Here is a 25,448-nt window from a genome sequence, read left to right on the forward strand (position 1 = left end):
CCCCCTGCCTTACCCTAAATCCTAAAACGTACCCTGTCCTAAAAACTACCCCTCCCTGTCTTAAAAACTACTCTGACCCCTCGCCCTAAACCCTAAAACCTACCCTGTCCTAAAACCTACCCCTGTCCTTAAAACTACCCAGATCCCCCACCCCGTTCTAAACCCTAAAACCTACCCTTTCCTAAAAACGACCCCATCCTGTCCTATAAACTACCCTGCCCTAAATCCTAAAACCTATCCACCCTGTCCTAACAATTGCCCCACCCTGTCCTAAAAACTACCCCAACCCCCTTCCCCCACCCTGAACCCTAAAACCTACCTACCCTGCCCTAAAGACTACCCGCCCCTCCCCAGCCCCCACCCCAGCTCCACTTAACTGTACGCCACATTCCTCCCCTGGCTGTTCGTGCTGTGTGCCTCAACCACGCATATGCATGGTGCCTTAACCTCGCATTTGCGTGGTTCAGGCACATGCGTGATTCAGGCAAGTGTGGTAACGATTTTGTGGCTACGCTATGCGGCTGCGTAGCAAAGCAGAAAAACAACCTTTCACTATGCAAAAGCCAAAACTATTGACTAATTTGGTGCTTGTTTTTCCTGTATGCAAAGCAATGCAGTGCAGCAAAGGAGTAGCCGAATGCAGCACATATGAAAAGATTAAGTAACAAGGAGAAATAAAGATTTTTCTCCTCATCATGGCAGCCTCAGGTAGGCACACCAGTTTGACCCAAACACATCTTTACAAGTCTTTGTAAATTTGGCTTTGCCTAAATATACATGGCAAATGCATTGGAGAACTCATGCTCTATCCATGCAATGCCTACTTGATGCAAGGTAATACAAGATTGAGCTGTTTTACGTTTTTCTGACAAACCCACGCAGAGCCACACAAATCGGCCTTTATGTGGCTCTGTAAATATCGAAATGAATTTTGCATCAAGGCTGCGTCCAAAAAAGTGATGCAACCCAAATGCAAAATCTTAGAAAATCTGGGTTCAAATGTCCCCAAGGCTTTGAACATAAACCCTCAGGCAGCATAACAGTATTACTTTTGTGGCACACCAAAACCTTTTGACACATGCAGAAAAAGTGACACATTATAATGTAGAACAGAAGTCACACAGACCTCTGTTTTAGGTTGGCCACGCAAGGCCTAAGTGTGGTCAGAGAATACAGAAGACCTGCAAATGCAAGGACTTGTAACGAGATCCCTTTCAAGACAGATATCTAGCCTAAGTGACTTTACAAGGTATTATAACTTTCTTCACAGCCCCCTTCTGGACTCCCCCTACCTTCTCTCCCTTTTCCTTGATTTGTCTTGACATTGTGATTTCATGTTCAGCATGTGGTGCAATATTACAGAGCAGTGCATTGGCTTGATTTGCAAGCACTGAAGGTGCACACACCAGGATCCTCACACATCATTCAGGGAGCTACAATGCATGGCAGTTTTGTCACTTCACACTCAGAACTTCAAGACACTCTTCAGTTCTTTTGCAGGCTACCCGAACACTGTCAAAGATTTGTCATTGCTTCTAACTGTATCCTGTATTGTTTCATGTGCTTGTGAGCACTAAGGTTGCCCACATAAAAGATCACTAACTCATAACAAAGTTCCTACACTTTCCATTGTTATTATTGTGGTTATTAGTGAATGCGAACAGTGGGCTGGTTGTGAACACTGCTGAACCTTTTCAGTAGTATTATACCTACATTGTTGTGGTGTTGTGCTTTGTGTTGCATGATCGTGCTGACATTTGTTATTTACTGTTTTGGGGCTTCAGGCTATGCAAACTATAACCTCTATTGTTTGCGTAGCTTATCTCTGGTTTTACTATTATATTGTTTTACATTCATTGTACATCTTGTACATTGTTTATTTATAACTCTGGTTGACCCTCGACATATTTATTACAACATTGCTAAATGTGTTGCACTGTAACCACACTCACTCTACACCTCTGCCCTTAAGGTCGGCATTGACTGCTCATGCACATCTACCAGAAGAGACCGAGAGGCTTAATGAGGGTACCATTTCATCACCCACCCAGTTCCCACCCTTTCTAGGTGATGTGCAACGAGGAGAAATATATTTATTCCTTCTTGTTATTCACCCTTTCCTCATGTGCTGTATTCTGAAGCACACAGAGAAAGAGGGAAATGCCTCTGGGGATTGTTTTTGTGCAGAAGGGCTTCCCTTTGCAAAACTAATGCTGGTTGTAATCCAGGCACCCTTTCTCCATGGACCAAGGGTGACTGCGTTGGTGTTTGCAAGAGAGAGCAAGAATCTACCATGTTAGTAAATATGGCACATTCCTTCTCTCTCCATTTGACGCAGTTGTGCCAACTATGGATGAAATTGGCCCCGTAATCGTTAGAGAAATCTATGGATGCTCTGTTTTTTGATAATACAGGTCACTGCTGTGAGAGCATGAAACTGATTTACAGTGACTCACAAATCACTAGCTTTCAGTTCAAAGGTTAGTGCTAATGTAATCAATGTTAGATTTATTGAGATACAATTGTGCACTTTGTTCAGTTCATTTCAAGTGAGCATCTGATCTGAGGGAAAACCCGAGTGCGCACCTGTGTGTTATGTGATTAACATTACAGACTGAAGTTGCAAGATGTCATCTTAAAACAAACAAAAGCACATTAAACCAGTTCACTCAAGGACATGTGTGTTGCATAGTTCTGTATTTTCTCCTTTTCACCTGACAGCACTGAACTATCCACCAGGAATGTGTTTTATCCCTAAAGGTACAAAACCCATTAGTGTAGACAAAGAGCAATAAATATTGAAAAGAACATCCATAGTAGAAGGGTTTGGGTCTCCTTGGAAAAACCATCAAATTACCTCAAGGTTATACATACAAATATTCAAGGCTAACCCAGTTATCAACCTTCGCATATTTATTTTATTATGTTTATCCTTATGGTTTGTCATCTACTCCACAAAGCCAACCACAAACACACTTGAGTGCTATGGTTACGCAAGCTGTCCAATACAAGTCCTTGTGCCAAAAGGTTAATTTAAGACATTGCTATGTCTCGTAAGCGTAAATAAAACTGATGAATTTGCTTTGGTTTTGGGTATTTTCTTTGTTTCCTACCCAACTATCTGGTGGGTTGGCATAGCAGGTTCATCTTCAGCTGGTATAGAAGACCGACCCCCATGAAAGAGAACTATTGTCCTGCAATGCTGACAGCGTGTTTGAAAAAAGGCCACACAGTACCACTGGGTGGGTGCAGAACAGGCCCTTGATACAGCACTGGGAGCACAAGGTCCTAGGTTCCACTGCATGTTTGATTTGGAAAATGAAAGAAATAGTCACACATAGAGGCTTTTTTGGAGGATTAAGAGGTGTACCCTGCTGATGGGAATGATCTCCCTCTGCAACAATGGATCTTAAATAATCTAACATCATCCCCTCATTATATGCTAAAAAATGCAAAAATGGTTTACAGGTGACCTGGCTGAACCACAGACCGAACTATGAATTTATGCTCAGGACTCAACCAAGCAGCCACTTTCCAAAAGATAGTTTAGTAATACTTCAAGCCAATGATCTAATTTTAACTAGTGATATTAGTAAACATAGGAATAAAAGATAGACCATTACCACTTCCCACTGTCATTGAAGGGATCACCCAGACGAAGATGAAGAAGGGCAGACTCTTCATGCTGGACATGGCTATAAATGAAAAAAAAAACACAGAGATATTAGGATAATGTAAATAAAAGGTACATTACATCATCTGATTTTAAAATGCTATGCCCTACATAAAGTAGTCTGTAAGCACCTTTATCCCCTGTAACACTCATTGTTTCATCTATAGTGGCACTGGCAGCCTTACAAGATATATAAGACCTTGAAGTCCATGGTAATACTCAAGGGGCCACATTTATGAAAGGTTTTGAGTCACCCTGCACCACACAAGGGGACGCAGGGTGATGCAAAACCTAAAATGACATTTAACAAGCCACGCAAGGCCATATTGAGTGGGATTGTGTGGCTTCATAAATCTAGAGGAATGCAAGGCAGTGCAAATTGCTCCCTTGCGCTACTCTACGGCAGGGAGGAGTGCCTGGGGAACGTGGGTGTTCTGACGCATAAACCCATGCATTCCAACACATTCTCAGATTGACCAACTCTGGTAGGCCTGAGAATGTATCAGAATTCTATGTCACCTCACCAGAGGTTCACAAGAAGAAAAAAGGAAAAAGCCTCAGAGGATTGTTTTTGTGCAGGAACGTTCTCTTTCCTGCACAAAAAAATCCTGCCTAAAATGCAGGCACCGTTGCACCATGGCGCAAAGGTCTCTGTGTTGTCGTTAGACCGCAGTTTGTGCGCCAGCACAGCAGAGAGCAGGAATACACCTCATAATGTTATATACAGTGCATTCCTGCCCACTCCCTTTCACACAAGGTGGCTTGCTGTGTTGCATGAATATTTGTTAAATATGCCCCCTGAATATTTGCTAAATATGCCTCCTGGATGTTATTTAAAATATAGTAGGCTTTTTTGTGATCTGGCTCCGACTCCAAGACTGGAGATGGATCAAGCCACGCTAGCCACCCTGTGCGTCCCTGCATGGCTTGATAAATCTAGAGTAACACAAGGCAGCGCAAATCTCTGCCTTGTCTTGCTCTGCAACTGAAGGGCGTTCCATGAGTGGAGTATTGGTGTCCCCATGCATTTGCCCATGGATGTTTGCACATTCTCAGATTTACCAAAGAGGCAGACCTAGGATTGTGTTGAAATGCTGCACCTCCCCAGGTGAGGCATAACGAGGATAAATATGTTTATTTCTCCTCGTTCTCTTCTACTTCTACTTCTTCTGCTCTCTGCAGCACACATAGAAAGAGGAAAATTGCTCTCAGGATTGTTTTCTGTGCTTGAAAGTGTCCCTTCCTGGACAAAAACAAACGCTGCCTACAAAGCAGGATGACACAAGGGAGCCTGCGTTGGCGCTATACGCCCAAAAGTGCGCCAGCGCTAGGAAAGGACAGGAATGTGCCATATAATTGTAAACATGGTGCATTCCTGCCCTTTCCCTTTCACACAGCACAGCTCAGCAAGGTGGCATGCTGCGTTGCGCTGCATGAAATAATGATAAATCTGCCCATTGCTTTACATCTAAAGTCAATCGTTGACACACTGAGACAAATCACACAAAACAGCTCCAAAGCTCAAGCTTGAAAAGGTGTTTTAAGGAAATATAAATTAGCAGCACCTAAACACAATTCTAGCATTATTATTATTATTATTATTATTATTATTAATAATAATAACACCAACAATAATAATACTAATAATAATAATAATCATTATTATTATTGTTGTTTTTATTGTTATTATCATTATCACTATTAGTTTTGTTAATAACAATAATACTACTAATAATAATAATAATAATAATAATAATAAGCAGTTATTGAATAAGTCTGCAGAAGATAGTTCCTTATTCCACATTACGAGCCCAAAGTGACATTAACTAAGTACGAATTTCCATAGTTGTTTAAAGATCGAAATTGGGATTCTTGATACTAGTTATTATATTTTGGTGTTCAGGTGAAAAATTATGGCCCATATTTATAGTTTTTTAGCGCCACATTTGCGTAATTTTTTGATGCAAAAGCAGCACAAACTTACAAAATACAATTGTATTTTGTAAGTTTGCGCCGAGTTTGCGTCAAAAAACAACACAAATGCAGCGCTAAAAAAGTATAAATATGGGCCTATGTTTCTCTGATTGTTTTCCTACCTAAATTGTATTAGAGACAGCGAGCACACTCTTAAAAACTAAGGCCCAAATTTATACTTTTATAGCGCCGCATTTGCGTCATTTTTTGACGCATACACGGGGCAAACTTACAAAATATAATTCTCTTTTGTAAATTTACACCGCTTTTGCGTAAAAAAATTACGCAAATGCGACGCTAAAAAACCATTAATATGGGCCTAAACTCCTCACCCTGCGTCACAAAATTAGGATTAGTGGAATTGTAAATTTATGCAATGCATTTAAAATGCATCAGTTCTGTCAGCACTGGAGAGTTAGTGCACTTTCAAGTTAAGATCAGAGGCAGGACTAACTATGCCTTTGTGAGCAGCCTGCAATAACTGAACAGCCACATAATAAAGTGTATGTGTATTCACACATCTCTTACATGCAGTTTTACACCCTTTTAAAGCTCATGTCATAGAGAGTAGAAAGAGAACACTTCCACCTCTGATGGGAAGGAGGTCCTCCAAAGGAACAAGTGACAAATGATTTCACTGTTGAGTAAAAAGAAAAAAAACCACACATATTTATTATTCCTTTCCACATGAAGAATGGTGCACCTAAAATAATTTCTACATGGGTAAATATTATACTCAGGGAATTCCAGAGCGTCTCCACATTTTTTAGTGCTTTCCTGATTACAGACATCTTAATTTGTCACAGACTTAAGTCTATTTATATAAATAACAAAATCATACTGATCATGAAAGGAAGACTATTTAGGCTGGACTAAGAACTGAAAAAAGTAAAACTGTGGGTGGGAGAGAAGGAGTTTCACATTACAGCGTTATTGTTAACCGATTCTGTGGCACACAGTGCAAACTGAAGTAAATCTTGGCACTTGAAAGCTATGTATTATTCAGTGCTTAATTTGTAAATAAAAATATGCTGGTGCCAAAGCTCTCCTCTGAAACACGCTGCTTCTGCAATTAAATGGGCGAGCACGGAATACTGAGGCATAGTAATCCTGAAGCTGTCTGGGCCTCTTTAATCCATTTACAGCCACTCCCTGCCCCTTCAGCTCACTCTTGCAGCTTTCTGCTAACTCCCAATGTGACGCTTTTTCGTTTTTCTCTTCCTCCGACTTTCCCACACATGTCTTTTGCTTGCAAATAAATGCTTGAGGCAGAAAAATAAGTGCCGGCTCTCAAAAATAAGTGCTGGTGCAAAGCAGACAGTGAACATTGCGATGGGGCTGACCAGATGGGCCCCTTCACTGCCCATGCACTTTGCATGCCAAGTGCATGGGCAGTACAAGGACCCCCCATGGGGCACCCTGCACCCTGTCTCCGCCAGCCTTTTTATGACAAGGTTACCGCCATGAAACCGCTGGCGGAGAAGGGGGTCGTAATCCCCAGGGCTGCGCTGCTTGCAGCGCGGCCCTGGTGAATCAGGACCGCCAGCACTGCCAGACCGTTGTCTAGACAAAAACTGGCAGTGCTGGCAGTCCGACCTTGGCACTACTGCTGTGGTCGAAAGATGGCGCTCGGACCACCACATTTGGTCGAGGTCTGACCGAAACCCGCCAGGGTCGTAATGAGGTCCTTAGTTCTACTTGCATTTCAAAGACTCTGGCTGCTGGTAAAACCTGATGACATGCACATATTGATGACCCCTCTCTACTATTTATGAGGTATATTACTCATTTTCCAATGCCTGGTTTTGTGTTCTCTCAGCAAGTGAGATCGTACACCAAACCTCTCTGCCTAACTTGCTTACCATGACTCTTCCATTTGGAAGACACATTTAAATATTTTCCCTCAGTGATGACTGTCCATGAGAGTTTTGTGAACTGATTTGTTGGGGAACATATTCAAATCTTTCCCACATCTCTTTGGGAGATTCATAGTCTCAACATTAGGATTATAACCCATATTGAATTCCCAGTGGAGACTTGAGAGTCTCACAAAAATTCACCCAGGCTACGGAACACCAGGCCATATGTGATGGATAGTTCTAGCACAAGAATGCTTGATTTCTCCATATGAATGAATGATATTTATAAAGTGTGCAAATGCCATAGGCATCTTGGTACTCATAAACAGCGATGAACTAGACTGCAGTCAACTGCAGTAGATCTGTAGTATCTTTCCAACCAAATGTTGGAGCTAGGAGTTTGAGAACTGCCATATTTTGAGCGATTTCCTAAAAAGAATTAGGTTGTTTTTAAATTTTAGATGCAGTGGCAGGCTAATCCACAGTTTTACAGTTAAGAAGATAAAACCTCTCTCCCCAGGTTGCTTTTTTATTGTAGGTACCACCTAATTTTCTGTGAACGTGGAATGTAGTGTTCTTGTAGGGACATACCACTGGAAACTATGCTTTAGGTATTCCGGAGCCTTAAGGGCAATACACAGGGCTTTAAAAGCAATCTGCTACTTAACTGAAAGCCAGGGGAGGTTAGATATTGTCTGTGAGATGGAATGAAATGTTGGAATCCCTAAAATAAGGTGTGCAGCTGCATTTTGAAATATTTGAAGTTTATTAACTATCTTAATCTGAATATTGACATAGAGAGCATTGTAGTAATCAATTATTGATAAAACTAAGGCAACTATTTCTGTTTTTTGGTGATCCAGAGGGATACAAGGAAAGACTTCCTTCAGTATTCTCAAGATATAAAATCAGAATGAAGTAACATGATTGATTTGAAATGAATGAATGAATGAGAGGTTCTTGTATAGCGCACAGCTATTCCAGGATTGTCCCGGCACTTAGACAATCAGAGACGGAAATAGAAGTAAGGTACTGTGGGAGACGTACACTTCCTAAAGTTTGACTAAATAGATTTTCAACTCTTCCTTGAATCGTGTTTCTTCCATATTAGATTTCAAGTGGCTAGGCATTTGGTTCCACATGCTGGCCATCTTGACTGTAAAAGGGAGCCCCATGGTGCTGTTTTTTAAAACAGGGGACTGAGAGTAGACTGGTGTTGCTGGAGCTCAAGGACCTTCCGGAGCTGTATTCCTAGATCCTCTCATTTAAGTACATGGGTCCTTTGTTGTGGAAGGCCTGATCTGTCAGTGTCAAAGTCTTGTACTTAATGTGTTGCCAAACCAGTAACCAGTGCAGTTTCTTCCAAAGCCGAGGTACTGACATATGCTTGGCTAGTTTATAGAGGACGCAGACTGCCATGTTCTGAGCTACTTGTAAGCGTTGAACCAGATATTCAGGAAGACGCAAGTGCAGAACATTGGCATGGTTCATCCTAGAGAGAATCCGTGCCCTGAACACAATGACTTTGAAAAATTTACTCAGCATGTGGCAAATCCAAAAACAAAGTTTCACAACTGCTGACACCTAGGCACTGAAAGATAGTTCGAAGTCAAAGATAGTGCTCAGATTCCAGGCCACCACAGTTGGAAGGGGCAGGTGGAGATGCTGTTGAGCCATGCTCCTGCCCACCGTGAGAGGGGATTCAACTCAAACAATAAGATTTCAGTTTTGTCTGGGTTGCACTGCAATTTATTGGCTCTGAGCCATTTAAGTAACCCCTTCATGCAGAGTGCAAATGTTTCGTTTTCACTTGCAGAGTCCCCATCATAGGTGAGCAGGAGCTGTGTATGATATGACCCTCATGTCAAAGGATGCCAAAAGATTCAACAAAATATGCCAAGGGGGTCATACACATGTTGAAGAGACTAGGACTCAATGAGGAACCCTGTGGCACCTCCCACTTCAACTATTTTACTTCAGAGGAATAAGGATTCATCCAAACTACCTTCTCTCATTTCTCAAGAGAGCAACCCAGCCAGCCTAAGGCTGAGCCAGTCAACCCCAGGTGTTCTAGCCTGTGCAATAAAAATGTTATTGTCCACCGTATCAAAAGCTGCTGGCAGGTCTAACAGCATCAGAGCAACATTAAGTCTAGAATCCAAGCTGGCCTTAAAACATTCTGAAACATCCAATAACGCCGTCTCAGTGCTATGATAAGCTCTAAAGAATTGGGATACCTGTAAAAGTTTGTTCTCAGCAAGAAAGGTGGTCAGCTATTGACTCACCACCTTTTCCATGATTTTCTACAGTGCTGGGAGCTGAGAGACTGGTTTAAAATTTGCCAGTATTTCAGGTTCAGCTTTAGCCTTTTTGAGCAAAGAGATAACATTTGCTCTTTTGCAGTCATCTGGCCTGAACGGAGGGAGATGGCAAATAGCTCCAGATAGATAGGAGCAATAATATCTGAAATAGTCTTCAGTATGTGGGGTGGCATAGCGTTGTTAAGAGACCCTTATCTGCAGTTTGCAAACTGTGCCATCAATTCCTCCTCGGAACAGGCCTGACAGGATGATAGTTTAGAATCTGCAGTTGGTCCTACTATGTCTTCAGACCCTGGCCCAAGAGTAAGGTGATTTAAACCCACTGAACTGCTCTGAACTTTGAGGATCTTGTCCTTGAAGAAGTTGCTGAGTCTTGAGCATGGTGCATGGCTAATCTCTAGTAGTGGGGGAGACATGGCTTGAGAAAGTCAACTTATCATCAAACATTACTCCAAGATTCTTAACCATTCTGGAGGGGGCTGAAAAAATTCCTACATCCTGAGGCTGCCAACTTGAGGACCAAAAGGATGCATCATTAACGTACAAAAAAACTCAGTTTTTAAGTATGAGGCAGTTCTTTTCCATCCATCTCCAACTTGCAATTGTGGAACCTACTAGCAACCTCAGAGTGATACTTGCAATGAAAACTACAATCTGAGTTTTGTCTGCAAATGATACCAAAGAGAACCCAAAGGAACGAACCAATCTAGCTAGAGGTGTGACATAAATATTAAAAAGTGTTGGGCTTAATGATGAGCCCTGAGGAACTCCACCGGGCAAAGAGAAGGGCTTAGAGCTATCGTCCACAAGAGTGACTGCCTGTTCCCCATCAGAGTGAAAGGAGCTGAATAAAGACAAAGCAGAGCTTTTAATCCCTAAACTCTCAAGATGGGTTAAGCTCACTGAGTGATCAACTATGTCTCACGGAGATGACAAAATTAACAGGATGAGCGCTGCCCTGCCACCACGGCCCGCGATTGCTCTAACCTTCTGTTGCTAAAATCAAGGCAGACTCTGTGCTGACTTCTTCTGAAGCCGAATTGATCAGGATCAAGTAATTTGTTGATGTTTTAAAATGAGGAGAGCTCTGTATTCTTGGCCTTTTCTACTATTTTGGCTGGCTTTGGCAGTCCGGACATCGGACGGTGGATGCTAACCTCAAGCCGTTAAGAGCAGGTTTCTTTATTAGTGATAATATGGAAGCGTTTTTCCAGAGTCTGGAAAAGCATTCATATTTAAACATTCTGTTTTAACGCATGGTGAGATTTAAAGCTATGGTCTCGGATCCTAATCCAAATGACCCGGACCTAAAGGGGCACCATATTTAATTGATTAGCTAAGATTTCTCAACTGCTCAATTGGTAAAGGAATAAATTAATTGAGTTGTAGTTCCCAAGGAATTATTTTAGTCCTTGAGAACAAGGATTAAAAAGAAAAAGTGGTTTCTGTGTTAGCAGAAAACTGATTATAAACCTCATTGACTTTTGATTGGAAGTGATAGGTAAGTTTCTCACTAAAGAATTGGTTCAGGTCAGATGTAACTCTCTTATTAAGATTTACCAGTGTATTTACTGTTTGAAAAAGTTCTCTCTCAGAACTTTTAGCTGATTTAGTTTTTCTGCCATAATGGGTTTAATTTTCAGTTACGTCATATCCCTGTAGTCCCTGCTTTTATCTATCTCTCTCGCAAGGATCATAGTTTTTTTTCTCCACTTTTGTTCCTTTCTATGACAAAGTTGCCTTTGAAATCTTAATTTATCAGATTATCATTGACATCCAGGTCTCAGCTCACACACACATTACCACTCCTCCCATTTTTCATGCTAAAAGGTCCGTAACTACTATCTAGCGACACCAGAGCGAAGGGAGCGGGCTTCTCTGAATCACCAGGTACAGAACACACAGCAATGTAAACAAATTCGCTGCTAAGCAGACTACTGCTCACAAAAAAAATGAGATGATGAACCACTTTACCTCCCTGCTTGTGTTTGTCAGACTTTTCTTAAGTATTAAAATATGTTATTTTTTAGCAGTGTAACGGACTGTTTTTATCAGAATATGACCAGACAGTGCATTTAAGATTATTTAACCTGTTTTATTTCAAACCACAGTAAAAAGCTAAGAGCAAAGCTATTCTGATGTAAGAGATAATATCTAGTGCTCTAGCTCTCCTCCCCTCTGTCAGTGCCTGGCGGTGATGAACAGAGGGGAGTACTGGCTATAGTCCTGCATCTGATAAGTGTTTTAAATCATTTTACTGAAACCCTGATCTTTGGCCCATTAGAGTGCAGCTCTACCCACTGAAAAGGAAGAGGGCATCCTTAATATTTTGCAAAGATCCCTCACAGGGAGGTTCAAACTAACTGGGGTGGTGGCAGCCTTAATCAATGTACCGAGGTTTTCAAAATGTCTTTATATGAAAATCATTTCTTTGTGTTTAGGATTCTGGACTTGTCTGAGTGTGCGGAAGTGGAGTAGGCAAATGCTCTAAGAGCCATCTGCCTTCTACACTTGTGTTCTCTTCTTACCATGGTTTCCTCTCTTGAGTCTTTTTTCTGTTTCTTCTCTAGAGGAATTTAAAACTGGTTGAAGTGCACGGTGTCCCTCGTGAGCCACTTTTGTCAAAATCTATGTACCCCTTCCGAGCATCTTTTTTCATTGTAAGCCTGAGAATGTAGTTGGAAAAAAATGTGATGCCTCTTTAAAGGAGATTCCTCTCCCTCCTTTTCTTTTAAAGTTTTCAAGTTTTGTGACCCAAGGAAAGTGAATTTCTGATCTGTACTGAGTGTGCACTGAGAAATGTATCAACTCCAAATTTCCTTTTATTTGTAAGATGCTTTGTAAGTGTAAAGTGTCTGTCTGGATCCCCTTTTTTCGGCCATAGAAGGCTATGCAAAATGTATCGAGCTCTACAGGCAATCTCAAATTCTCAAGAATTTATCGAGAACAACTTTGCTGCATGTCAAAGGTCTCTGTTATCTTTTCTGAGCCTGACTGCTGTCTGCACTGCCCCATCTTGGGAGTTGTTCAGGTGCCACATTGATTAAAAACTCCTTGGATGCAGAGCGGGTGACCTGCGAAGTGAGTAAGAACCCTGATTTGCCTTGTCAGGTTGGCGATTTGTTATTTTCAATCTGTTGTAATAATATTGGAAAATCAAAAGTATTAGAGTAAAGTATATGAAATTGACACCTATTGACACCTATGTATAAGAGGGTAGGAGTTAAGTTGTGAGTAGGGTGCAACACAAGGAAAGGATTCCAAGAAAACGGGAAAGGATAAGGTTAAGGGAAAGTGAATATAACATTATTTAAATAATAAACAATTTATATTGTTAACATTAAAAATGCTAAAAAGTACCAACAAATTAAGCGGCTCTGGACCGCTATCCTCCTAATTGGAAACAAAGGAATCTGAGAGTAACACTGAATTTTATGGCAAGACCGGAGGCTCCTATTATGCGTTCTTTTCTTGCTTTAATTTAAATAGCAGCAAGTAAATAAACTACAAATCCCATTGGCGTAGAGAACACGAGCCAATGGGAAACAAATTGAAGTCCATAACAATAACCAATGACATAAGTGCAAGGGCATTATGACGTAACTGGACTGCGAACAGCCCTCTTTTCTTGCTGCTCGCAGCCAGTTAAGTCATTTTTCTTCTTTCTCCGTGTTATTCTGTGAGACATTGTACATTTGACTTAGTATTTTGCTTTGTTTCTACGCGCGTTACGCTAATTATTGCAGTATTTGCCCTCGTTACCCAGTCGGCATGTTGCCGCACGTTTGTTTGTTTATCTTATTTCGTTTTTGACACGCGCGCTGTTACCTCGCGCGCGCTCTACATTCTGCCGCTGCAGCGGTTTACCGGACTCCTTGGGCGTTCAGCCGTTACTTCGGCTCGCGCCTAAGAAGATAGGAGATTGGAGTTTTCTGCCGTGGCGCCTCTCGGTCAGCGTTTCCATTCGTGTAGGCTCCACTCTTTTCAAGTTGCAATATTCCGACGAAGCGCGTCTCGGCCAGCGTTTCTCCACGTGAAGGACCTGACGTGGTTCCCCTGCCTTCTCTCGCATTCTCCGAAAGACGTCCCAAGTTACACCCCGAGGCGGGGCTTATCGGTTTACTCAGCCACAATCCTCGCATATTAACCCTTAACATCCCATTTTGGCTATTTTGTTCGAGTCTGCTTGGTCCTTTAGTTTACTCAGTAATAATGGAGTCTGGCAGTTCCACTTCACTTCAGGTTGACCAGGAGGAAGTGTTTGCCATTAAACAGGACATTAATATGTTTATTCAAAATTCAGTACAACAAGCTGTCAATACTTCTATGAATAAATTATCAAAAAATCTGGAATGTTCTGTATTAAAGATGTTTAACAAGACTTTTTCCGCCCAGTCTGCAGGAGATTGCAGACAGCGCCTTTCTCCTAAGTCAAGAAATATACAACAAACGGCGCAAAAGACTTGTGAGGTTTCCTCACCCATGGCAGAGGACGCGGTTCCTCAAAAGACTCCGATCAAGGAGAATAAAACTTCAGAAGGTGCAGCTCTAAAGCGCAAAGCTAAATCCAAACATGTTATATCTCCCTTAATTATTTCTTCCATTCCTGATACCGATGATGATGTACCTGACGCAGATTCAGATGTTAATCTATCTGACCATGATGACGTAGATTCATCGCCCATTCCTAAAAAGTCCAAACTTTCCTCTTCCGACGCAGGCACTTCAAATCCGCTTCTAGATTGCGAAGGTGTGCCTATGTTTGACCCCTCCTTTATTTTACATCCTAATTCGACCGAATGGTATCCAGCAGCTCATGTTGGGGAATATGTGTCAGCCAAATTATTTAGTTCTTTGGACAAGCAGACTCGAGCCAAGCACAAAAATAAAATCTATAAAGTCAGAGATTCTCCAAGTCTTACGCCTTTCGTCCATTTCACTAAGAACCCTCGTTCGCATCGCCGGTCTCCTCTCATCTTCCATTCAGGCCATATTTCCAGGTCCCTTACATTACCGGGCGCTTCAGCGCCTAAAGATTCAACATTTACGCAAAGGGCTTTCTTATGCAGACGTTATTCCTCTAGACTACGACTCCCGTACAGAGTTGCAATGGTGGACAGACCATTTAGATGCCTGGAACGGGAGAACTATCTTTCCATCAGCCCCAGATCTTGTATTAGAGTCAGATGCAAGCCTAACCGGCTGGGGGGCCCGTTGTGGTCCAATCTCGACTGGAGGTTTATGGTCATTAGAGGATTCCAAGTTGCATATCAACTGTTTAGAGATGCTTGCAGGCTCTTTTGCAATCAGAAGCCTTGCAAAGAACAAGGTCTGTTGCGCTATCCTTCTCAGGATGGACAACATTTCAGCGGTCCGTTACATAAACCATCTCGGAGGTACGAGATCCAAACCCCTAGCAGAAGTAGCAAAGAGCTTTTGGGAATTCTGCCTTACAAACCAAATTTCGGTTCATGCAGAATACCTTCCGGGAACTCTCAACTCTGTCGCCGATTGGCACTCTCGTCATCTCCACGACTCAAGCGATTGGATGCTACATCCCATGGTCTTCAATTTTCTTCAAAACAATTGGGGGCCCATGACGATCGACTTGTTCGCATCTCGCCTCAACACACAACTACCTCAATTTTTCAGTTGCCGTCCGGATCCTTTGGCCCTGGCCTCCGATGCATTCCTCCAAGATTGGTCCAAGTTCCTCTCTTACGCTTTTCCCCCCTTCGTTATGATCAGCAGAGTATTAGCTCAGGTCCGTCGCCAGAAAGCTACTTTAATTCTTATCGCCCCTTTCTGGCAATCCCAGATTTGGTTTCCAACTCTTCTGGAGTTATCCATAGATTTCCCTTTTCTCATCCCTTCGTTTTCCAGATCTTCTCTTGGATCCCCTGCAACGCCCGCACAACCTCATTCTCGACAACGTTCTATCTCTTTCAGCATGGAAAATTTTGGGAGTTCCCAACACTTCCCTCTCATTTCGCCACAAGCTTCGGAATATATCAGACAGTCCTGGGCTCCCGGAACAACAAAGGCTTACAAATCAGCTTGGGCTTTATGGCATAGCTGGTGTCTGGGAAAACACATTGATTCCTTTTCAGCAGATGTCACCTTTATAGTGAATTTCCTTGCCGCTGAGGCCAGTAAGGGGAAAGCTTATCGTACTATTAATCTGTACAGGTCAGCTATTTCTTCTAATCACCAATTTGTCAACGGAAAACCGGTGGGTGAACACCCACTTATTTGCCGTCTTTTAAAGGGAGTAAAATTTGCCAATCCTCCGTTACCTAAGTACAGTTTTTTATGGGATGTTAATGTAGTTCTAACTTTTCTACTAGCATGGCCTGACAATTCCTCCCTTTCTTTAAAGATGTTGTCGGCCAAACTCACCATGTTGTTGTGCCTTATTTCTATTAAACGAATTTCTGATGTCAAAGCTCTAGATATCTCTGCAAGACAGTTTACTCCGTCTGGTGTGCTTTTTACTGTGTCTCGAAGAACGAAATCAAATTTACACTCTGTTTTTTATCCTTATTTTCCGGATCCTCCTAAATTATGTGTAGCTCAATGTTTAAAAGCTTATGAACTCATGACTGCTCATCTAAGAACGTCCTCTTCTTCTCAATTGCTTATTTCTTTCAGGAAACCTTACAAGCCGGTGTCTTCGGCCACCTTGGCTCGCTGGGTTAAATGGATTATGTCTTTGGCCGGGATTGACACTTCTACTTTTGGAGCTCATTCTTCCAGAGGGGCTATGGCTTCCAAAGCTTTTTGGACGGGTTCCCGTCTTGAGGACATTCTTAGATCTGCAGATTGGTCTAATGATAATGTTTTTAGAGTCTTTTATTGTAAACCATTAGATAATGTTTCTTCGAAGGCCATTAATTTGCTTTAAACTCGCATAATAGGAGCCTCCGGTCTTGCCATAAAATGTAGATTTTCCTAGTTTTTATGACGGAAAGTCTTAATTTTATTAAAGACACGGAGGCGAGTATTATCCCACCCTGATTGTGGTAACTATTTCTGTTTTACATTTTTTCCCATCCCTTTAGTGTCAACATCGGCGGTTCAACCGGCTACCTAATCCTTACAGTCATAGTGTGGATGCTCCATCAACATCTTCCATTTATCCGTATCCTCTACTCAGCCTGGCGGATCACCAGTGTGCGGCTCTCCACCATCAGTTTCCTGGACTTATGAATTTTTGTTCCGAAGTGTTATCTTTTATTATGGCTGTTCTCATTCTGGTTTCTATTTTTCCTTTATTTCGTACCAGCTGATTGTCAAGCGCAAGAAAAGAGGGCTGTTCGCAGTCCAGTTACGTCATAATGCCCTTGCACTTATGTCATTGGTTATTGTTATGGACTTCAATATGTTTCCCATTGGCTCGTGTTCTCTACGCCCATGGGATTTGTAGTTTATTTACTTGCTGCTATTTAAATTAAAGCTAGAAAAGAACGCATAATACTCGCCTCCGTGTCTTTAATAAAATTAAGACTTTCCGTCATAAAAACTAGGAAAATCTACATTGCCTGACATTAATATGACATTAATAACCAGAAAATAATTATTTAAAAAAAAATATAGATTAACCACTCATAGAATCATCAAAAAAAGTAAAATCAAAGCACTGATTCATAATGGAAATAAATAAATGTAATCCAATTGATGTACTCCTGCGGATGGTTGTAAATATACGACTTTTGGGAATGTATAAACATTCCCAGTAGTATACCTGGAAATCTGTGCCAATCACCAACTTTCCAGGAGTACTTTTTGGAATGTGATGTAACATCTGCTATTTCCTAAAGGCAGACGTATACAGGTGACATACCTCTGCATTGGGAACCTGCAGCGTACTGTACGAAAGCATTTATTTCCTCTAGACAGGGAAAACCATGTCCCCAAGTAGCATTAATCTTCCCCACCCTCACCCTTTGTGTGGGGTTAGGTGCTGCATAAATGTATGCAGCTGTGGCATACACATATATAGTAGCAAAACTCTTTACTCCTGACAGACATAAAATTGAGCCAATTTTGACTATAAACATAGGTTTCCAGTGGCAATTAATGATGTGAATTAAGCCAATAGTGATTAATCAATAAAGCAAACTTTTCTAATCCACAAAGGGGTCACAACCTCATTCTTGCTGATGAGAGTTTAGGGGCCTGCAATAATGTGCCACAAAGAAACTGGTGTGAATGCATGGAACGAGCATGCATCACTAAGCCCAAAAACTAATGAACTGACCACTAACTTTGGGCTCTCAGGTAGCTACTACTCGTCTAAAAAGTTTCGATTCCTCGTCTGGGTTAGTAAGCGCTATATAAATGCTGTTTTTGTTAGTAAGCACTATCTAAATGCAATTTAATTTTGAACATTGCAAGTTCACATCTGAATTAGAAGGTAATCTCGGAGAGGGTAACGCTGACATCGGTGGCGGGGATGGATGTAGGGGTAAAAAAAATAAACAAAATATTGAAATATAAAAAAACACTTACCTTCTTGGGGAGACGCGTTTGTCTCCCCTCCGTCCTCGTCCTCTTCCCCGCAGCACACAGGTTCCCAGCCAATCACAACGCTGCTGTCACCAGCATAACAGCAGCGTCGCGATCGGTCTGAACGGCCTGCTTCAGAGCTCAGATTGGGAGTGGGAGCCTGTGCATGTTCTCCACTTGGCTGTGCAAAACAGCCGAGTAGAGAACAGGCAAAGTGCGCATGTCTGTTTGGCCCGGCCAACACAGCCGGCCAAAACAGACATGTGCACTTTATGGTGCACATACCCCTCCTCCAGCCTTCCTCCGGTCCCTCCTGCAAGCCCCCTTAATCCCAGGAAAAATAAAATAGTAATAACATAGCGTTATTATTATTTTGTTTTTCCTTTTACAAAAATCCAGCAGGCGACACTCCTCTGCCCCGTGTTCCATGGGTGCCGCCTTAGTGGAGGATCCGCCCTGGCTGACATGCTAGGGATGCCCCCAGTTACCTGAAACCAGCACACATCCTAATATTCCCTTTAACAATGGCAACGTTGAGGCGCCGCAAGAATCATCCATTATTCATCAATTCATTCTGCTCTGTGATTTTCGTCTTCACTTGAACTGTTTGAGCATCTTCGACCTTTCCTGCCCTTTAAAGATAAATCTGGCTGTGCCCCAATTTGCTCACAGACATTTATCTATCAAAGTATTTTTAAGCAGCCTGGCTTAACCAGCAAGCGCTGACGTGATGTTTAGGTAAGACCAAGGCGCATTACATAGCACTTGTGGATCAGAAGTAACTCAGGGGTGCCATATGAGAGAACACAGCATACCACTGACAAGTTCTGCCAACCCAGTCCTCCCAGCGCTTTCCAGCACTCTGGGGCGTTGGCATATACGTCCCATCGTGGCTTGTTTCTGTGGGTTAATTAATAATTCAACAATTTTAAAAACATATTTTTGCCCTCTAATCACTTCCTGTGCAGTCACATTCGTAACACTGGCTGCCATGTATGTTTCCAGCTCGACTTCATTGTCAGATTCTTATGAACAAAAACAAGAAATTACAAAGCAAAACGCAATTAAGTAAAGTGGAGTTTAATTCACTGCAGATGTTCGGACAGATGTTTCCAATCACCCTACTCCTGATTCTGGAGGAGAGCTGGTGTCACATGGCAACGAACAGGCCTACACTGGAAGGACCTCTACCTGAGAGTGAAGGGATGTAATTGGCTATTCATCTATAGCATGTTACGTCATCTTCTTCTAATGTGTGTTTGGGAAAGATTTCAAATTTTATGTAAAGAAAGTACTCAAAGCAGCTAATTTCAAGTTGGCAGATTCACAAACTTACTTTTAAAGTTAGTAAAATACTCACCCAAGTTCTCTTTTCAGCAATGTGAGTAGATGTCTGATCTAAGAGTGGTTCCTCACCTCTAAATGAGGCAGGAAAGCCATGGGGAGAGGGGTTGGGAAGTTTGGTTGTTTTTGGGTGAATTTACAATTTCAGAGCATTTCTAATATGCACAGATTAGCAGAATGACTACTGATAATAAACACACCTCAAAATATCTACTTCTAGTAAGTTCATTGTTGTTATGAACAAGACAACTTTATTCAGTCACCTCCTCAATCCCCCCAAATACTGTTCTCACATGTTTGTGCATGTTTCCAGCTGTGGTGTACCATTTTTTAAAGTGACCCCCTTGATATTATGGCACACAAAAAATATCCTTTTCTGAGTTCTACAGATGGCTTAATTTCCCCCTTTATTTCTGATATAAATTATCTTATTAATAAATTTACATTTAAGTTGGAGCTATTCTGTTTGATTTGGCACCAATCAGTGGACACATTTCCCTAGAATTTAGTGGGGTGACAGACCCCACTCCTATTGGTCTTTTTATTCCCGTGCAATGTTCCTATTTCCACCAATCTCCAGGGCTCATTCTGGCCCCCTTCGCTGATCACCAGCACACAGCCTCTGACCCCCAAGAAATCACTATTGATATGCTCCAGTTCTGAGCACACTGCAGTAGATGTAGTTCTGGCACTTAAATAGGGCTTCATATCCCATTGTGGGAGGGATGCACATTATTAGTTGGGTGGAATGCCATACCATCAGGGAGTGCGTGGTACTTGCGGTGAGTTAGTATGGTAAGCGTATTGTGTCATGCACGTGGGACCAGGGAGGTGCTCTCATTTTGTGTTGCGACTGAGGACTTAGTGGTGTGACGGAGGTAGGATATGTGAGAAATAGGAGCACAGATCAGGATAATGATTACCTGCCAGTTCTAATTTATTCTGCAGGCCAATGTTGAGTTTGTGATGATGGCTCAATCCATTTTCTGTGCTGTGTTCAACGATTGGACCAACGACCCAAAAATCCTTGTTAAACTGGAAAGGAAGAGAGGCGTGTACAGAGAGAGGGCAGAGATCTGCCTGGATGGCCTGTATTAGAGTCATCACCTGAATGAACATGTGATGTCTAGTGTTCATTAAGGTGGTTGGTACTGGGACCTGCAGGGATGGACTTTTCTAAAGACCCCCCAGATGCCTTCTACATGTGGCAGATCTCTTTATATATTGGCTGGCAATCCTCCTTGGTAATGAGTGGGCAGAGTGGTCTTCCAATAGTGTAGGCCTGTCCTGTGGTGCATCTGGGCTGCAATGGTAATAGCCAGTTCGGCTAAGGTTCACTTATAATGACTGCTAAGAGGGTATATTGTCATCCAGCCTGCACTGATTTGTTTTGGCCTTTGTAGAGTTCACTCCTGGGGATCCCATAGTGTCTGAGCACCACTGTTGTGTGGAGTGCACTAATGACATCTGACATGAGTATAGCCCGATTGTTGCATTTCAGTGACTTTTGTGCACTCTTGGACACTGTTTTCTGTTCTGATCACAAGTGTTGATCTGCATTGGTGTTAGATGTTGTTGATCATCACCTCAGGAATAACCAGATTTCTAATTGCCGCTTGAATTTTGGATGAACGTGTATATCATTATCGTGGCTTCCACAGTTTTGATGCCTGTGCTGGGAATGTGGTTTCACCAATGGTCATTTTCTTAAACAAAGCAATAATTTGTCAAGGTAGTAAACCTGAGCCTAGTAGCCTGGAGAATCTTTGAAGTTTCATTTGTAGTTACCCTTTCCCTTATTTGGATCTGTGAATGATGCAAAGTGCATTGATAACAGAGCTTTCGGCTATTGTTAATCACGTAGTGCTTTAAGCTCTGGTGTCATGTGTTCTCAGGGCTGGGTGTGCATTAATGGTCTTACTACTGTGATTTTCATCCTTTGAAGTTTTCATAGTAGTAAGCAGGGACCTCTTCAGTACAAACCATTTGATTAGTCATTCCGCAACATTACAAGGGTGAGAATGGTATGTAATTTCTAATAGTTCCTTAGGCGAGGAAGTGTTTACCTTAGCGTTCACAGTGTACAAAGGCGCTCCTTATAATAAGAATGATTCCAAATCTGAACTCAGATCTTACCTTTTGCTCATCAAAGACTCACATCTGACCTTCTATCTCAGGACCTTCTCTCACTGATATCAAGGGTATCACCCTTCATCAGCCAGGCTAGCTTGAATCTGGTGGCATAGCAAGCATCGGACCCACGTCTGGGCATACCCTTCCCACTTGGGGTGACGAATGCAAAAACAACAGATGATGGACAGAATGCAGAACAAATCAAACATTCACCCCCAGTCACAGATCTGGTGCACCATGGCGCACGGTAAGGGGCAATAGCATCATTTCTCATGAAGCTATTGATGTACTCTGCAGGAGTAGCGCCAAAATATTAGTGCTACTCCTGCTAAAGAATGGAAGCACACTTTTAATGTCTGCTCTTGAGCAGGCGTTAAAAGTGCCGTAAAAAATGATGCAAGGAAATCTCAGAGATTTCCTTATGCCATTTTTCTGGCTCCCCTAATGGGGGAACGCCCTCTTTGCATACAGTATAATATAGCGCTGAGGGTTACAGAGTGGCACAATGCATGCATTGCGCCACCCTGTAAATACGGCGCAGGGATTTTGGCCTCGTTGGGCCACATTAACGTCATAAATTGTGACGTTAATGTGGCGCAAAGTGGCGCTCGTGCATTAATATGCCCCTAATGACCCCTCTCTCGTCTAAAAAAGCCCCAGAATATTATTGCTAAAGTAATTTTTGTTGCAAACAGATGCAATCGGTAGCCTTGATTCTAAGCGGTGTTCAATGGCTGCCAAAGGAGGTCAAATTTCGAGGTGCAGGTTCTCATTAGTGGTGCCCCATTGAATTCTAATATGCGTGTTAGCGCCTGTTACTGCACTGAGGATAATTTGGGGTTTTGGAGCAAACTTCACACCCTGAAAGTTTTATCTGGTAAATTTCAGTTGGGTAACCCTGTTGAAACATGCTGGTGGCAAGAAATGAAACATGAAAATTGTGTTGGTGTAAGCCCAAATCTGCAGGATTCGCCCCATTTTCAGGGCAAAGTTTGTAATGCGTGTTATTTATGGAACCCACTAAATTGTGAGCCCTGCAGTGGCAGATTTCATAGGTGCAATACACATCAGGCCCTTCTCTGGAGCATTCGTGTTGAAGGCCTAAATGTTAACACATGATGTTAACAATCAAGGCTACGAAATATGTTAAAAAATGTTTTCTGGTGTTTAGTTTTATAGTCGTGTTTAGGTTGCGAATTTAACCCTGACCATATGTGAAATGCTACGTCATCCTTGCACCCTTGTGCCCGCTTTACAAAATGGCTTAAATAAATAAACAAAAGCTAAAAATAACATGCATGTTTCCTTTGTAGTAATCTTTTGCTCATGGGGTAGATCTGTGTAAGACAGAAAACGTGAAGCAGGACACACACTCAAATACAAAATCGATACACTCAAAACACACAACCATCTGGAAACTGAAGATTGGCAGATAAACTGCAGATGTTGTTTAGGAAGGGTGGGCTCTTAATCATAAGTTTAGGTCACAATTATCTACTTGCCAAACATCAACTACATGAGCTAATGCTTGAAAGTCTAAGACAAGTATCTGGTGTCTCATAGAGGTCAGATAGTCTCTTGTAAATGGGCATCCTTATCCTGCTGAGTGACACCACTTCTCCACAAACCTAGTCAGAGTCTGTGATGGGAACCTCACAACTGGGGAAAGTCTTCCATGGACTAACAAATGTTCTACCGTGCCACACTATTGGTCAGTGGTGTGCTATGGAAGTGGCAAACAATTACAACACACCACAAGAGAGTGGGCAGCGTACCACTAAAGTCCACACTGGCTACCAGAAAATGAAAGAATTTCATTCAAGACCTAGTCAGTGCATTGCTCTGCCTCCCGTGGCTCCACCTGGTGAGTAGTGCCCTTTCCCTGGCTCCTCTGAACTCCTGACCCCTGTCAGAAGTTCGAGGCCCTCCTCCACCCGCAGGCTTCTGCCTGCGCCTCATCCCTGGTGTCTCGTGGGAGAGCTCTGCTTCTGGGCTAACTTCTGCCTCCCTCCTCCTTTTCTCCTCCTCTCTCTGCTCTTCTGTCTCTTTGTGCTCATTTTGCTTCCCTACTCTCTCCCTCGTTTTTCTCTCACTCTGCTTTCTCTCTCACTTTCACTCCCACCTCTTTTTCTCCCCCGCCGCTGCTGCCCCGCGGCCCCACCCCCTTTTTGTAGTCCGCCCCCTTTTTCGTGCTGTTTTTAGCCCCCGCTCCCACCTCCCAGCTGTCCTCTCCTCCCCCCCACCTTCCTACTTAATTGCAGCTGCTGCACGGCCACGCCGCTGGCGTGCCAAAGGCGCACCAAAGGCAAGCCGGTCTGCACCCGTCCATGCCTGGACCGCGCTCAGGGCCAGAACCCCTGGCTCCCGTCCCCCCCACCGCCGCCACGCACGTCTTCACTACGACATCACCACCCTCCGTGCCCTTAACACCGGCTGCTCTCCTGCCTGCCTTCAAGCTTCCCCGCAGGCCACCAGCGGACTCTTCTCCTGGCGGAACTGCACCTTCACCAGCCTCCAAGTCAACGACCCACCCACCAAGGCAGGATGCAACCATCTCAGATGTATCCTCCTCAACACCCCGCTCCATCCACAAGCACTCAGTAGAGCTATGGAATCTACTCGACTCAGCCTCCCCAGATGTCGCCTTCCTGACCGAGACCTGGATGAACCCCTCCTCAGTGCCTGGCATCGCCATAGCCATCCCGGACGGCTATCAAATCACCCGCAGGGACTGCTCCAACCAACCAGGAGAAGGCATCGCCATCATCCACAAGAACACCCTCAGGATCATGACCAGCACCAAAGACACGCTCAGCACCGCCGAACACCTGCACTTCCAGATTCACACTGACCCAAACACACCCCTCCGAGGGACCCTCATCTAGAGGCCCGGCCCGGCCCCGACAGCAGTTCAGTGACTCCATCACCGACGTCACACGCACACACGCTCTCGCATCCACTGACTACATACTCCTCGGAGACTTCAGCATTCCACCTCGAGAACACCAACAACAACGCCACCCTGCTCGACAACCTCTCCAACCTCGGCCTCAAACATCTCATCATGACACCGACCCACTCCGCAGGACACACACTTGACCCTATTTTTTCCGCCAGCAATCATGTCACCTTCAGCCACACCACCGAACTCCGCTGGACAGACCACCGCTGCATCCACCTCTCCTTCAAGAAACCCACAACACACCACCACCCACAACGGATCCCCCATCACAGTTGGAACAAGGTCACCGAAGACCAACTTATCGCAGCCTTCTCCAGGATCCCACCCATCGACACCACCAACATTGATGCAGCTGCCTGCAACTTCAGGCAATGGGTCGACACCTGTGCCAATACTCTCGCCCCAATCAAGAATCCCTCCAGCAGTCGCACCGACAGAAAGGCCTTCTGCTTTATCGTCAACCTCCACGAATCTTAGCAAACCTGCCGAAGACTCGAAAGAAAGACTCTATACAACCACACAGCCTTCAAAAACACCATCCGCAGACACCACCAACTCATCTGAGCCGCCAAGAGAACCGCCTTCAAAGACCAAATCAACAACAACGCACAAAGCCACAAGGAGCTCTTCAACGTCGTAAAGGAACTCTCCAATCCCAGCTCCAACGCCAACAT

At 43.2% G+C, this 25,448-nt stretch overlaps 1 protein-coding gene across 1 annotated transcript in view; it reads right to left on the bottom strand.

The window, feature by feature from the left end:
• COL6A6 (collagen type VI alpha 6 chain) overlaps positions 1-25,448 on the bottom strand; it is a 446,491-nt gene that overhangs the window by 279,794 nt on the left and 141,249 nt on the right. Inside the window, exon 4 of the mRNA XM_069212366.1 lies at positions 3,624-3,695. Coding sequence (XP_069068467.1) covers positions 3,624-3,693 — 70 coding nt within the window. The 5' untranslated portion in view covers positions 3,694-3,695. The remainder of the gene's footprint in view (positions 1-3,623; positions 3,696-25,448) is intronic.

Source organism: Pleurodeles waltl, chromosome 10, assembly GCF_031143425.1.
Source record: "Pleurodeles waltl isolate 20211129_DDA chromosome 10, aPleWal1.hap1.20221129, whole genome shotgun sequence".
Lineage (NCBI taxonomy): Eukaryota > Metazoa > Chordata > Amphibia > Caudata > Salamandridae > Pleurodeles > Pleurodeles waltl.